General features: G+C 37.6%; 1 protein-coding gene across 5 annotated transcripts in view; it reads left to right on the top strand.

Annotated features, from left to right (window-relative positions):
• Positions 1-13,034, top strand: part of NBR1 (NBR1 autophagy cargo receptor) — a 32,418-nt gene that overhangs the window by 17,357 nt on the left and 2,027 nt on the right. For 3 of the 5 annotated variants that reach the window (XM_051994347.1, XM_051994348.1, XM_051994349.1), the window contains exons 11-21: positions 100-259; positions 357-647; positions 4,188-4,337; positions 4,996-5,071; positions 5,588-5,698; positions 5,931-6,095; positions 6,229-6,390; positions 7,551-7,965; positions 8,746-8,840; positions 9,881-9,938; positions 12,491-12,596. In XM_051994347.1, coding sequence (XP_051850307.1) covers positions 100-259; positions 357-647; positions 4,188-4,337; positions 4,996-5,071; positions 5,588-5,698; positions 5,931-6,095; positions 6,229-6,390; positions 7,551-7,965; positions 8,746-8,840; positions 9,881-9,938; positions 12,491-12,596 — 1,789 coding nt within the window. The remainder of the gene's footprint in view (positions 1-99; positions 260-356; positions 648-4,187; positions 4,338-4,995; positions 5,072-5,587; positions 5,699-5,930; positions 6,096-6,228; positions 6,391-7,550; positions 7,966-8,745; positions 8,841-9,880; positions 9,939-12,490; positions 12,597-13,034) is intronic. The other 2 variants (XM_051994350.1, XM_051994351.1) reach the window with 2 other exon arrangements.

Raw genomic sequence — 13,034 nt, 5'->3', positions numbered from 1 at the left:
CCAGAGCCAAGGATAGCTTCTTTGTTCACTGTTCTGGGTATTCACAAAACACTATATTAGTAAGAAAATCAATAGATTGTTATCTTTATCTGTGTGCAGGCTCCCTATGCAACCTTGTGCCCCAGTTGTGCCGACTCTGAGTGCAGCATTTGTAGATGAGAATGTGCCAGATGGGACCCACCTTCAACCAGGAACCAAATTTATTAAACACTGGAGGATGAAAAATACAGGAAATGTCAAATGGAGTGCAGAAACAAAGGTATTTTCTTTATAGATATTAACATAGAACATGAATTTGAAATGTAACAGGGCTTACGTGATTATTTTTCTTCATTCTCCTGTTTTCTTTTTTTCAGCTGAAATTTATGTGGGGAAACCTAACTTTGGCTTCTACTGAAAAGAAGGATGTTTTGGTGCCCTATTTAAAGGCTGGCCATGTGGGAATTGTGTCTGTTGAATTCATAGCCCCAGCCTTGGAGGGAACTTACACTTCACACTGGCGCCTTTCTCACAAGGGTGAGCAGTTTGGGCCCAGGGTCTGGTGCAGCATCATTGTGGACCCTTTCCCAACTAGAGAAAATCTTGAAGACAGCGAAAAAGTCTCTTTCAGCACAAATAAAGTTGATGATCTCTCCTGTCAGCAAGAGGCAAGTATTAACAAGATTTGGCCCTCTACCTTTTCCTGCTGGGTGTTCTCTTTCTTGGGGCTTTTCCCCTAAAATGTATCCTGCATTGGTCAGCCTTGCCCCTCTTCTCCTTTTGAGATTTCCCCCTCCTCTTATAGCTTTGACTGTGTCTCCTATGATTTTCAAATTGATATTTCCAACTGTCTTCTGGATGCCATCTTCTCTTGGGTCTTCTGTTGGCAGCTCAAATCTAGGCTCTCCCAAAGCAAGCTTATTACTGATTCCTCTGAAACTGTTCCTTTTTTTGTCTCCCTTTTCATGTGAGTAGTATCAGCAATCACCCAGGGTCCCATGTTAGAAACTTTGCTGTTCCCTTGCTACTTTCTCATCTTTCACATCCGGCCCACTGATGTCTCCTCTTTTGTACCCTTTCCAGCATTCTTCCTCGCCTCTCTTCACTGCCACCAACATGATTTATAAGCTTTCCTTACTTCCTCCCTACCTGGATTCTTGTAGTGACATCTAATTACTCGTCTTCTTGTGTCCATTTTTTCTCATCCTTCATTTAGATGCCTGAATAATTTTCCATATGCATAGTTATGATCAATCAGTTGTTTAATAAATAGTTGTCGAGCACTCTATATGTGCCAAATCCCTGTGCCTGGTGCTGGGATTATAAAGGTATCTGAGGGAAACAATATATAGATTTTTTTGTTCTTGTTTCCGTCTGGTCCAACCCTTCATGACTCCGTTTGGGATTTTCTTGGCAAAGATACCAGAGTTACTTGCCATTTCCTTCTCCAGCTCATTTTACAGATGAAGAAACTGAGACAAACAAGATTAAGTGACTTGCCCAGAGTCCCACAGTGTCTGATGCTGGATTTTAACTCAGGAAGATGAGTCTTCCTAACTCCAGGCTGTGCCCCCCAGCTTATATACAAATAGAAACAAAATATGTATAAATTAGCTTGGGTGGGTTGAGGGAAAGGAGGGACTAAATCATTGGAGAAATCCATTAAGGCCTGAGATTAGAGGTGTGGCCTGAGGTAAACTTTGAAAGAAGCTGAAGATGCAAAGAAATGGAGTTTTAGAGGACCTGGGAACCAGACCATTCTTTACCAAGTCATTGAGTCAGAGCTTGGAATATGTGAGAGAAGTGTGGAATGTTGGAAGAGGAATAAGGTGGGAGGTGTCTGAAAAAGTGGGCTGGAGCTGAGTTATGAAGAACTCTAAATCCAAACAAAGGACCCTAGGGTTAGTAGGGAGTTACTAAAGCTTCTTTACGTGGGCAGTAGCATGGTCAGGCCTCTGCCTGCTTTGTGTAGAATGGATTGGAGAAGGGAGGGAGGCTTTTATAATAGTTTAATGGACAAGTCATTTAATCTCTCATTGGGCTTATCTTATGTCAGAAGAGGAAATTCAGAGGTGCTTAAAACATTTTTTTTTGTGTTATGAACCCCTTAGGTCAGCCTGGTGAAACTAGTGATTCCTTAGAATAATGTTTGTTGCTTACATTCATAATTGAAGAAAAAGCTACATTTTAGTGAAAATAAAGATGTATTTTTTTTTTCTTTTCAAATTCATGGCCCTTCAGAAACCACTGATTCTAGATTAAGAACGCCTGGCTTGCATTTTTTCTAATGTATCTTCTGGCTCTCAGTCCTAAGAGCCTACGTCATTTTTCTGCTAAACAACCTTGGCAGTTTCCAGTTGCCTACTAAGTAAATTTCAGATTCCTTTGTTTTACACTCAAGGCTTTCACTTCCTTTCTACCATTGGCTCCAGTTACTCACTTTTATTTACTTAATTTTCTAGACAAACTATCCCCAGACATATCCTATATTTTCCAGACTCCATGCCATTGTTTACATGGTTCTCTTATTTCTGAAATTCTCTTTCTCCTTCCTTCATATATTGAATTCCTGTCCATTCTTTTCTTAAGTCCATTTCAAATGCCACTTCTTCCAGGAAGGCCTTACCTTATACTATTAAAAACAAACTCCTTACCCATATAGCACTTTGTTTAACTACTTTTTTCCAGAGAATTAACCCATTTTATTGATTTATTATAATCGTTCTAAATTTTTACCGTATTACATAGAAAATACTAAAAATTCAAGCTACTTTGTAAAACCAAAGAAAACATCAAATCCAGAAATATATATATTTTCACAGTGGATCTTTTTCCCATTTGTTGCTGTTTAGTCATGTCCAATTCTTAGGTGACTCCATGGACCATAGCTTGCCAGTCTCTAATATACTTCAACATTCTTTTATTACAGTTAAAGTATTAAGTTAAAATTTTAAAATATCTATATTTGGCTTTTAAAATATTGGTATTTCTTTTGTTAAAATTATTATTTTACATATTTCCTAAGGACATTTGCAATACAAATCAGTAGTTCTCAGAAATTACCTGTTTCTAGAGGTTTTTTAAAAGGAAGAGCATAACCAGAAAATAGGATAAAGCAAGAGTTAGAACAGCTAGCATATCAAATACCTTTAATAAAGAATTTCTTTGCAGTATCAAGAATTCAAAACAGAAACATTATTTTTCAAGATGAATGATATATCCCATATTATATGAATTTTATCAACAAACCACTATGTAGGTATGCTACACTATCCATTAGTTCTTAAAAATAAATAAGGAAGCAGGCTTAGACCATTCCTGGCACTGAGACATTTTCATCTTGTGCCTTTTCCCCAAACAAACCATACTAATCAGTAGATTGTGCATAACGATATGAAATGAAATGTGTAAATTACTCTGTGTGGCTGACTTGAGAGCATCCTGACTTCAGATAAATAGATAAATGCCACTTGAGGATCACAAGGACCGCCTTAAGATTCAATTTTCTGTCAGGGGATTCCCAAACTAGAATTGATAGTTAATCTGTTACCCCATGAGAATGCTTGGAGGCCCTGCAGATTTTGCCTCATTCTAATATATACTGTGTATTCTAGATACGTGTTTTGTTTAATCCCCTTACTAAACAGTATGTTTTATAAACTTGGGGATCATATCTTATCTAAGCTTTATAGTTTTCCCAGTGCTTAGTACAGTGTTGTACAAATAGTAAGTCCTTAGTAAATGTTTGTCAAACCATTAATTACTCAGAATAAAGAAGGTATTTTAAGGTGACTTAGAAGCCTCTTAAGTGACTATAGAAGTATATTTTCTTAGACATGAAGAATCAACTTCCACACATCAGTAGAATCACATGTTCAAAGCTGTCCTGCTTCTGTTGGCCATTAAATTTCTTTGCTTCTCTATGAAGTTAGGAGCATTAATGAAAATAATTTAATTTTGAAATATTGAGAGGAATCGAATCTCAGCCTGTTCTGACCTGTGGTTTTCTGTAGCTTTGAGAACATTGTTCTTTGTTTACTTCCATTAAATTCTCTTTTTGATGCAGGGACTCTCACTAGACAATTATTCTGTTTTAATAGCTTTTATTTTTTTTTTCTAAATTTTTGGGGAGGGGTAAGAGTAAACAATTTTATTCTGTTTATAAATTTCTAGTGGGGGTCTGAGGTTCATCTTATTTGGCTCCACAGGAAGCTTTCTCACTTGCAAAAGAGGAAATTCAGATTGACGAAGTGATTGAATCAACAGAGGAAGCAGAAACTTGCCTCCCTCGGAAGATCAAAAGTGTTCCTAGTGAGAGGGAGCTCTACATCCCGTCTGTGGACCTCCTCACTGCGCAGGTGGAAGAGGCAGCTCTTTGAAGGGCAGGGCCTAGGAGAGGCCTGGGGAAGTTGTATAACTCTGTTGGTGGCTAGATGGCACAGTGGATAGAGCATCTGCCCTGAAGTCAGGAGGACCTGAGTTCAAATGTGGCCTCAGACACTTAACACTTCCTGGCTGTGTGACCCTGGGCAAGTCACTTAACCCCAATTGCCTCTGCCAAAATAAAGAAAAGAAGAGAAGAAAGATATTGAGAGAAAGGGGGCTGGCGTAGTCCTGATTTGAAAAAATAAAGATTGTATTCACTTTGACCCATAGGTTAACCTATTTAGGAGATCCTTCATAACCCATGACTGGTACTTTCCCCCTTGTGAAAATGGCAAAATTAAAAGTTTGTCTTGGATTTGGGACGTTATCCCCTACCTCCTTGTAACTTCCTTTAGTTGCTCTTGTCACATGGTCAGTCCTCTCCACCACCATTGCATTTCCTTCCTCTTTTTAGAAGAGTTAAGAGCTCAATTTCAATTCAGTCTTTTTTCCTTCAGTCATGAGTGTCATGCATTAGAAGGGAGGAGTCTTGGGGGATATGGTACTATGGTTCTGGGTGGGCTGTTGAGCAGAGAGAAGTTTTGGTACCAGCATGGGTATCCTGCTAACATTGCCCATGTTCTTTTCCAGGATCTGCTGTCATTTGAGTTATTAGACATAAACATTGTTCAAGAGCTAGAGCGAGTACCCCACAACACCCCAGTTGGTAAGAATGCCACTAAACTCACCTTGTTGTTTTTTTTTTTTTTCATAGGCAGCTTCTAGGTACATGGGTACTGCAACTAAGGCTTTATGAAACTTGATATTTGACTAAGAAAGTACATTTTGTATATTGGTCCCTTTTTCTAGAATCCAGCCTTATGTCAAAGATGCCTAGTTCTGAGAGATGGGATTCCTTTTCATCCATTATCTTATGAGAGGCTATTTTATATACCTATGAGCCTTCCCTGCCTTGAATAGAAATTATTATTATGATTATGTATTATGATTATGTTTAGATTCTTTTTGCTAGAGCCTGTATCTATTTTTTCTTTTGTATTTGGATTTATAGTTGGCTGCCTCCGTCACTGACATCTGAGCAGATGTTTGTTTGCTTCTGGTATTTCCTACCAGTCTGTCAGTCCGTCAGAGGGGTTTATGGCTATTTCTCACTCTTAATAACTTATGTTTGAAAGATGATACTTTTTTCTTGGTTGATCATTTTCTTGTCTCTGTTTTTCAGATATGACCCCCTGCATGTCTCCTTTACCACATGACAGCCCTTTGATAGAGAAACCAGGTTTGGGACAGATACAAGAGGAGAGTGAAGGGACAGGATTTAAAGTGCTTCCTGGTAAGAGAACATGTGTTTATATTTTCTCACATATATATATTTTTTGCTATTGCCATTGAACTTGTCTCAGTGCTTTAGTACTTTTTCTGTACCGCATAACCCTTACTGTCAGTGACATTGGGAGCTGCTGTTTGTTGTTTGGGCTAGTATCACAAGTGATGAATATAAATTGGATTGAAACTTCTGAATGTGTTAAGTGTAAAATGCTTACAAGAATTTGTTCTTTTTTCAGATTCCACAATGGCATCAAAAAATAAAACTGAGAACACCATTCCTGCAGAAGAAGGTGAAGAAGACCTGAGTGGGACCCAGTTTGTTTGTGAAACTGTAATCCGCTCCCTTACTTTGGATGCTGCTCCTGACCATAACCCACCTCGAAGACTCAAGTCCCTGCAGAGTGAGTATCTCAGTAGCATCTGCTCCCTCCCTTCTATCATTCTAGTGACAGTACAGGATTTAAAAAGTATCTTATCCACTGATAGTGAAGATAAAGGATTTTGATTATGATTAAACTCCTGATTATTCATTAGGCTCTCTGCATATGCTGCCTGACAACTTTAATTATGGTATCAAGAGTGAAGAAACCATCAGAACTCAGTTCTCCTCTTCTTTAGAAGGAGAATCACAGCCCCAGCTCATTGAGGAGAGGCAGCCAGCCCAGTCAGATGGCTTCAGCAAAGAGAAATCCTCGTGTGAGTCAATGGGTCTCTTCAGAGGAGGTCTTGGGATTTGTAAAGTATTTGTTCAGTTGTTCCTAAAGAGTAGTACAGGGAATTATGACATCAACCATAGGCAAGGAGAATTTTTTAAATTTATTTTTTTTTCCTCCGTAGTATTATATTTTTCCAATTATACATAAAGATGTTTTCAACATTCATTTATGTAAGATTTTGAGTTCCTAGGAGAACATTGTACACAGGAATATTATGTGATGATTAAGTATGATAGATAGATTTAACTTCTTAGCAATATAGGGATCCAAGACTTGGGATAGAAAATGCCTTCCATATCTAGAGAGAGAATTATGGAGATATAATATGGATCATGGTATACTATTTTCACCTTTTTTTGTGGTTTGCTTTTTTCCCTCCTGTTTTCCATTTTTTTTTTTCTGATTTTTCTATCACAACATGACAAATATAGACACATGTTTAAAAGATTATATGTCAGATTGCTTGCCATCTTGAGGAGGAAGGAGCTAAGAGGGAGAAAGGAGAAAAAAATCTGGAACAAAAAACTTAGAAAAATGAATGTTGAGGGGTACAGTGGATAGAGCACCAGCCCTGAAGTCAGGAGGACCAGAGTTCAAATCTGGCTTCAGACATTTAATACTTCCTAGCTGTGTGATTCTGGGCAAGTCACTTAACCCCAGTTCCTCAGCAAAAAAAAGAAAATTTAACCTGTAGTCTCTAGTAAGGGTGACTTTCTTAAAATTCATAATTTTTCATTATTCATTATAATAATTTCATAAATAATAAATAAATAAATGTGGCCTTATTTAAATGGGGTCACCCAGGATTTACTATCTAGAATTGTTTTCCAACCTTTTGATGATTATAGCAAGCCAGCAGGCAGATTTTTGCTTTGAATTCCTGTCTCAGAGCAGTAATAGTGGTAGCCCTTCCCCTTGCAAGTGGCTGCTTCTTGTTTTAAGCTCTGTCATGTTTCTTTGAATTGTATTTGTCTTGTTTTCCTGAGCTGTGATGGTTCTCTCTCTAGTCCTCTCTCCTGATTAGAGCATCACCCTGATTCTGTCAGCAGATATTTTGTGCTTGATCTCCCATCCCCACTTGAGTTCCCTGCATGCTTTGCTCTGGCTAGCAACTAAAAGTTGGTTGCTTTCATCCTTTAGCAAATTCCATTCTTTCTGAGGAGAGACTGAGGAGTGATGAAAAAAAAGACACTATTCAGGTGGTAGAGGAGGAAGAGGAAGAGGAAGAAGAACTTAAAGATGAAGTCCGAAGTCAGGGCTCTTCTGCTTCTTCTGAGGATTACATCATCATCTTGCCTGAGTGCTTTGATACAAGCCGCCCCCTGGGAGAATCCATGTATAGTTCTGCTCTCTCACAGCCAGGCCTAGAAAGGCTCATGGAAATAGAGCAAGTGGTCAAGGCTGAGCAAGAGCCAGCTGAGGCTTATGAAGGGCTTGATAGAGGGGAAAACCTGCTGCAAGGGCACAGCATCAGTGATATTCTGACAACATCACAGACTTTGGATGCAGTGCTTCTGACACCAGAGCTGGTGGGGCCTCCACGACAGCTGTCCAGGTATCATTTGCCTCCCCCCTCAGCTGGATGCTTGGAGAGAGGTCAACCAGATCTTGAAATATGTTTCTTCACCATGGGAACAGATTTTTCCTACCACTTACCACAATATGGATGTAGATGCTATACTTCCAAGTACCACTTGAGCTTTTTAACTTTAAAAATTTTTTAGCCAACATTAAATTAAAGGCAAATTTAGGTAGTTTTTTGTGTGGATTATATATCTACTTCAGATATCTCTAAGAATGTCTTTACCAGCTAGCTTTCCTTTTGATATCTGGTATGGGGTTGACCTTTATTACTTGGTTCACAGATGCATAAATTTCACAGAAGCTGTGAAAATAGATTAGCAAAAGCAATGCATAATCAGAAAGTTAAATCTAATGTAGAAAAAGCATAATGCATTTAAAAAGCAAACATAAATTATTTATACATTATCCACTTTCAATTAGTGTGGAAAGTAATCAAGAATATACTATAATTATATCAACTTCAGGGAGGTGGGACTTAAGAGTTTGTCATTATTTAATACATATTCAATTCAGCAAACATTCAACCATTGTTTATTATGTGCTAGATTGGGAGATAAAGGTATCATGAGCACTATCTGAAAAAGGAAGCCAGTACTATTAGAACTTAACTGTGAGTCCTGTGGAGTGCCCTAAATTCTAAATTGCCCTAAACCAAGATTAGAGCATTCCCCATACATATGTATTATGCTGAGTTTATTCTCACTACATCTCTGGGTATCTCACATTTCATTTCAATGTTATTTTTTGGAAGCAGTCCTTCATCTCTTCAGAATATTAATTCTGCAGAAACAGATTTGCCAGTTACCATTCAAGAATTTTCTCCAGTTCCTGATCAAGTAAGAGGAGGTACTGATGAGTTTGTGCTTTTTTCTTCTTTATTTTTTTTTAAAATTTTTCCAAATTTATTTTATTTAAAGAAACAGAATAAGAAAAAAGAAAAATAGAAAAGAATTGCAAAACAAGAGAGAACATTGCCATGTGCCCCGCACATCAGGGAGGATTCAAAATATATAACAACAAATACCAGTTCAAGAAAGTATATATATTAGTAGAATAAATTATATTCATGAGTTTCCATCTTCTCTTTTACTTTCTTATAAATTGTTCTTTTGTCCTCTTCTGTGCACCTTTTTACTTTATTTCCCCCCTTTCTTTCATCCCTCCCCACAAACTACAGGCAAGCTATAGTTAAGAAAAGATATTTTTATTTATACATATGTAGACATATATACATATACATATACACACATATTCCCACACATACACACATATCTTTTCTATCCCTGCTGACCCTTTGTTTTAGTTCTGCTCCTAACTTGCCTTCTTCTTACTTAACCTCCTCCAACCTATGGATCCCTCCCTTGTCTTCTTCCCTCAGTTTTTGCTTTCCTGTCTACCCATCCCTCTCCCCTTATTTCTTCATAGATTTTGGAAGGTGCTATACTCTGTGGTATATATGTTTCTTTACTACTTTCAATAGGAAGAGATGCTGAATAATCTTTTTATCTTATTCTGTTGTCTCAGGAATTTGACTTTTTTTTTCAATGTTTCTTGTACTTTTATTTCTGTTCTTCCCAAACTTAGGTTTATTAAATTTGAAGAAGTAATGGAGTATTGTGCAGGTCTAAAATATTTAGAGCATTAATTTATGTGACAGGATCAGAAGGTTTTTTTCTCCCCCACGGGGGAATCTACTCAATTATTAGATGCTTTGTATTCTGGATACCTTTTCTTTTTCATTTGTGTAAATCAACAGAATTTTCCAAATACTTAACCTTAGAGGGGAAAACAATGCTTAGGTTCCCAAAATAGTTAATAAGAGAATTTGGGTAACTCATTACCATCTTTTTGTGGGTATCTATAACCAATGATTCTTTTGCTTTCAGAGCCCAGGGCTTCATCAGGACTTGTAAATAGTAGACAGAAGAACTATGAAAACTCAAGGTAACTGGATCTTACATAGTTTCCCCTTCAGAAACAGTTGGATAACCCTTAGTATAATTTTCATTTTAAAGAGTATTTGCACCAGTGCCTAGAAAGCAACAAAAACTATCCATTATTCTTCTCACTTTTCCATTTCTTTTAAAATGGTTGGGTAATAAATTGAATTTATAAAGCAAAAATTATTTTGCTAGACCTTAGACTTTCCCAAACCAGAAACATCCTCCACTCATTGTGCCTCCCAGCACATACAATCATATCCTTGTGGTCAGGATAGAGACCAGGAAAGTCTCTTGGTGTAATGGCAAAAGCAGTGAATATGGAGTCAAAATCTTCACTACCTGAGTGACTTTTGACAAATAAATTTCTCTATTTGTAAAAAAAAAAAAAAGGGGTTGGAGACATGGTCCCCTTTCCCCCAATCAATGATTCTACAGGAAAATTGATTAAAATTTGCGAACCTTTTCCTCTCTCAAATTCCTGGCTTTACTTTTACCTTCATTCCTCAAATTAAAATCGCTATTAGCCTCCTACTTTATTGAGAACATTGAGACCACCTGATGGGTACATTTTCAACTCCTCTCTTCTGCACTTGTCAACATTATTCTTTACTCTGATCTATCTCAGAGAACATGTATTCCGTACCTCAGATTCCCTCCTACCCCTTGCTTTCTTCTTCTCTGCTCTCACTGACTGCTCTTCCTTTCCATAGCATCTTAAGGCTTGTTTTCCACACAGTTTTGTCCTCAGCCTCTTCACTCTGTGTGTGTGTGTGTGTGTGTGTGTGTGTGTGTGTGTGTACACGTGTGTATTCATGAGTGTCCATCTTCTCTTTACTTCCTTGTAAATTGTTCTTTTGTCCTCTTCTGTGCACCTTTTTTACTTTATTATTTTCCCCCTTTCATCCCTCCCCGCAAACTATAGTTAAGAAAAGATATATTTATTTATACATATGTAGATATATACATACATATATACACACACATATTCCCACATATATAAATATATCTGTTCTATCCATACATATATTCGTGTATATATACTCAACTGTCTTTTTCACATGCAGAGTTTCAATTAGTTGTCCTATGCACATGACTCCTATATTTATGCCTCCAGGCTTGACCCCTTGCTGAGTTCTCTCTGCACCTCTCCCCTGCCCTGTAGGACATCTTCATCTGTCAGCACCCCAAATGTAATGTTTGCCCAGTTTAGATTATCTCACCCCTAAAAACTTGTTCTTCATGTTTCTATCTGTGACATCACTGTTCCCTCCTGGCTTTCACATTTGAAACTGATGTGTCTTTGGTTCTTCTCTGCCTCTTGTATCCAATAAGTTACCAATTTTTGCTGATAAAAGTCTTTGAAGTCTTTCTCAACTCTATCCTCTAATATCTTGTCACAGTACTACCCTCTTATATAATCTTCATTGCCAACTGTCTGTACTAATAGCATTAGTTTTACTGACAGATTGTTTCTACATCTATTCTTTTTACCCTGAAAATCATCTTGCATACTTGTTTTCCTTATGTATAAATTTAATATATGACTCTTGCGGTAAAAATTCTTCGGTGGCTCCCTATTCAAGGCCATTTACAGTCTAGAGTTGTAGCTGTTCTCTTCCAAGAGCTCTATCTTCAGCACCAGCCATGAAGGCAGAAGGAACTGAGTTCAAATCCGGCCTCAGATACTGTGCCTCAGCAAAATAAAAAGGCCGGGGTGGGGGTGGGGGGGGGGGAGCACTATCCTCATACCAGACTGGACTGCTTGTCATCAAAACATAACTTGACCTTTCTTCTCACAGGACTTTTGTTTATAATTTTCTCTAGAGTTGGAATACCTTCCTATTTTCCTTTTCCCAACTTAATGGAATTTTTATTGGTCTTTTAAAATATACCTTTTCCCATTCTGTCATAATTCCATAGTACTGTCCATACTAATATTCCATTTCTGTTCATAGTTCCCCAAACTCCAATCTTATTAAAATGTGTTTTTTCATAGTACTAGTACAATACTCATTATGCAATAGATCCTTAAATATTTGTTGAATTGAATTCCCTTCGGGAATTCTATTGATTTGTTTTGTTGATTTACATTTCCACCAATTTAGCATTAGAGTTGGCTTTTCCTTGTACTTTTTGAGAGGTGTTTCTCTTAGATTAACTCAGAATAACTGCCACTTGCCCTTCTTTCTCTTCTTCCCTTTTCTTTCCCAGTGTGTACATGGTATAGGTGTGGGGCTAGTACCCTGTAGAATCTGATTTCTTTAGTATTTAATTCTTAGAACTGTGAAACTAAGCCCTAGAGTTGAACCAAAATTTCACCTTGAAAAACAGATAGGAAGGTACCTAATTAAATTTTCTTTTGAAAGAGAGAGAGAGAGAGAGAGAGAGAGAGAGAGAGAGAGAGTGTGAGTGAGTGTGTGTGTATTTGAAGAAATACCCCCCCCCCTTTTTTTTTTTTTTTTTCTTTTGTAGGAATCTGCAGTCCAGAGTATCTTAAAGGGATATTTTTTGTTTACTTTATCTCTTGGAGATAATTTGGTCCTTCCTCCACAGGTACTACCATGGGAGTAGCATTACTGGAGGGCTGGTGAAGGGTGCTATGTCTTTTGCTGCTTCTGCCTACAAGGCCCTATTTGCAGGGCCACCAGTCACTGCTCAGGTCAGTGTGTGTGTTATTTTCTTTAACTGTGCCCAGGTCACCAGTTCCCAATATCATTGTAAAAAGCATAAAGGCCTCAAGAAGAGATGTTTTTAAATAGTACTTTATCTAGATTTGGATAGCTGCCTGAGTTTCTTTTCATCACAGCCTCTGTTTTTTCTTCCTTTCCAACCCCTAATCATTATTTTGAAAGAATATTATTTCCAAAGCTCCTTCTTTTCTTCCCTCTTGACTTCTTAAAGAGTAACTGCCAACTCATATTTCTTTCTGAATTATCCTCTTCTGAAATATTGAGAGATAGTATATTCTAATGGAAAGAATACTAAATTTGGGATCATAAGACCTGAGTCTTACTGCCACTTACTGTGCTATCTGAACACATCAACTTAAACTCCCTGGGCCACAGTTTCTTCATTTAAAATGAGGGGACTGGACTAG

The sequence above is a fragment of the Antechinus flavipes genome, chromosome 4, assembly GCF_016432865.1.
Source record: "Antechinus flavipes isolate AdamAnt ecotype Samford, QLD, Australia chromosome 4, AdamAnt_v2, whole genome shotgun sequence".
NCBI classification, from domain to species: domain Eukaryota; kingdom Metazoa; phylum Chordata; class Mammalia; order Dasyuromorphia; family Dasyuridae; genus Antechinus; species Antechinus flavipes.
Note: the sequence above shows the minus strand (reverse complement) of the source record. Positions and strands in the feature narration are given on the sequence as shown.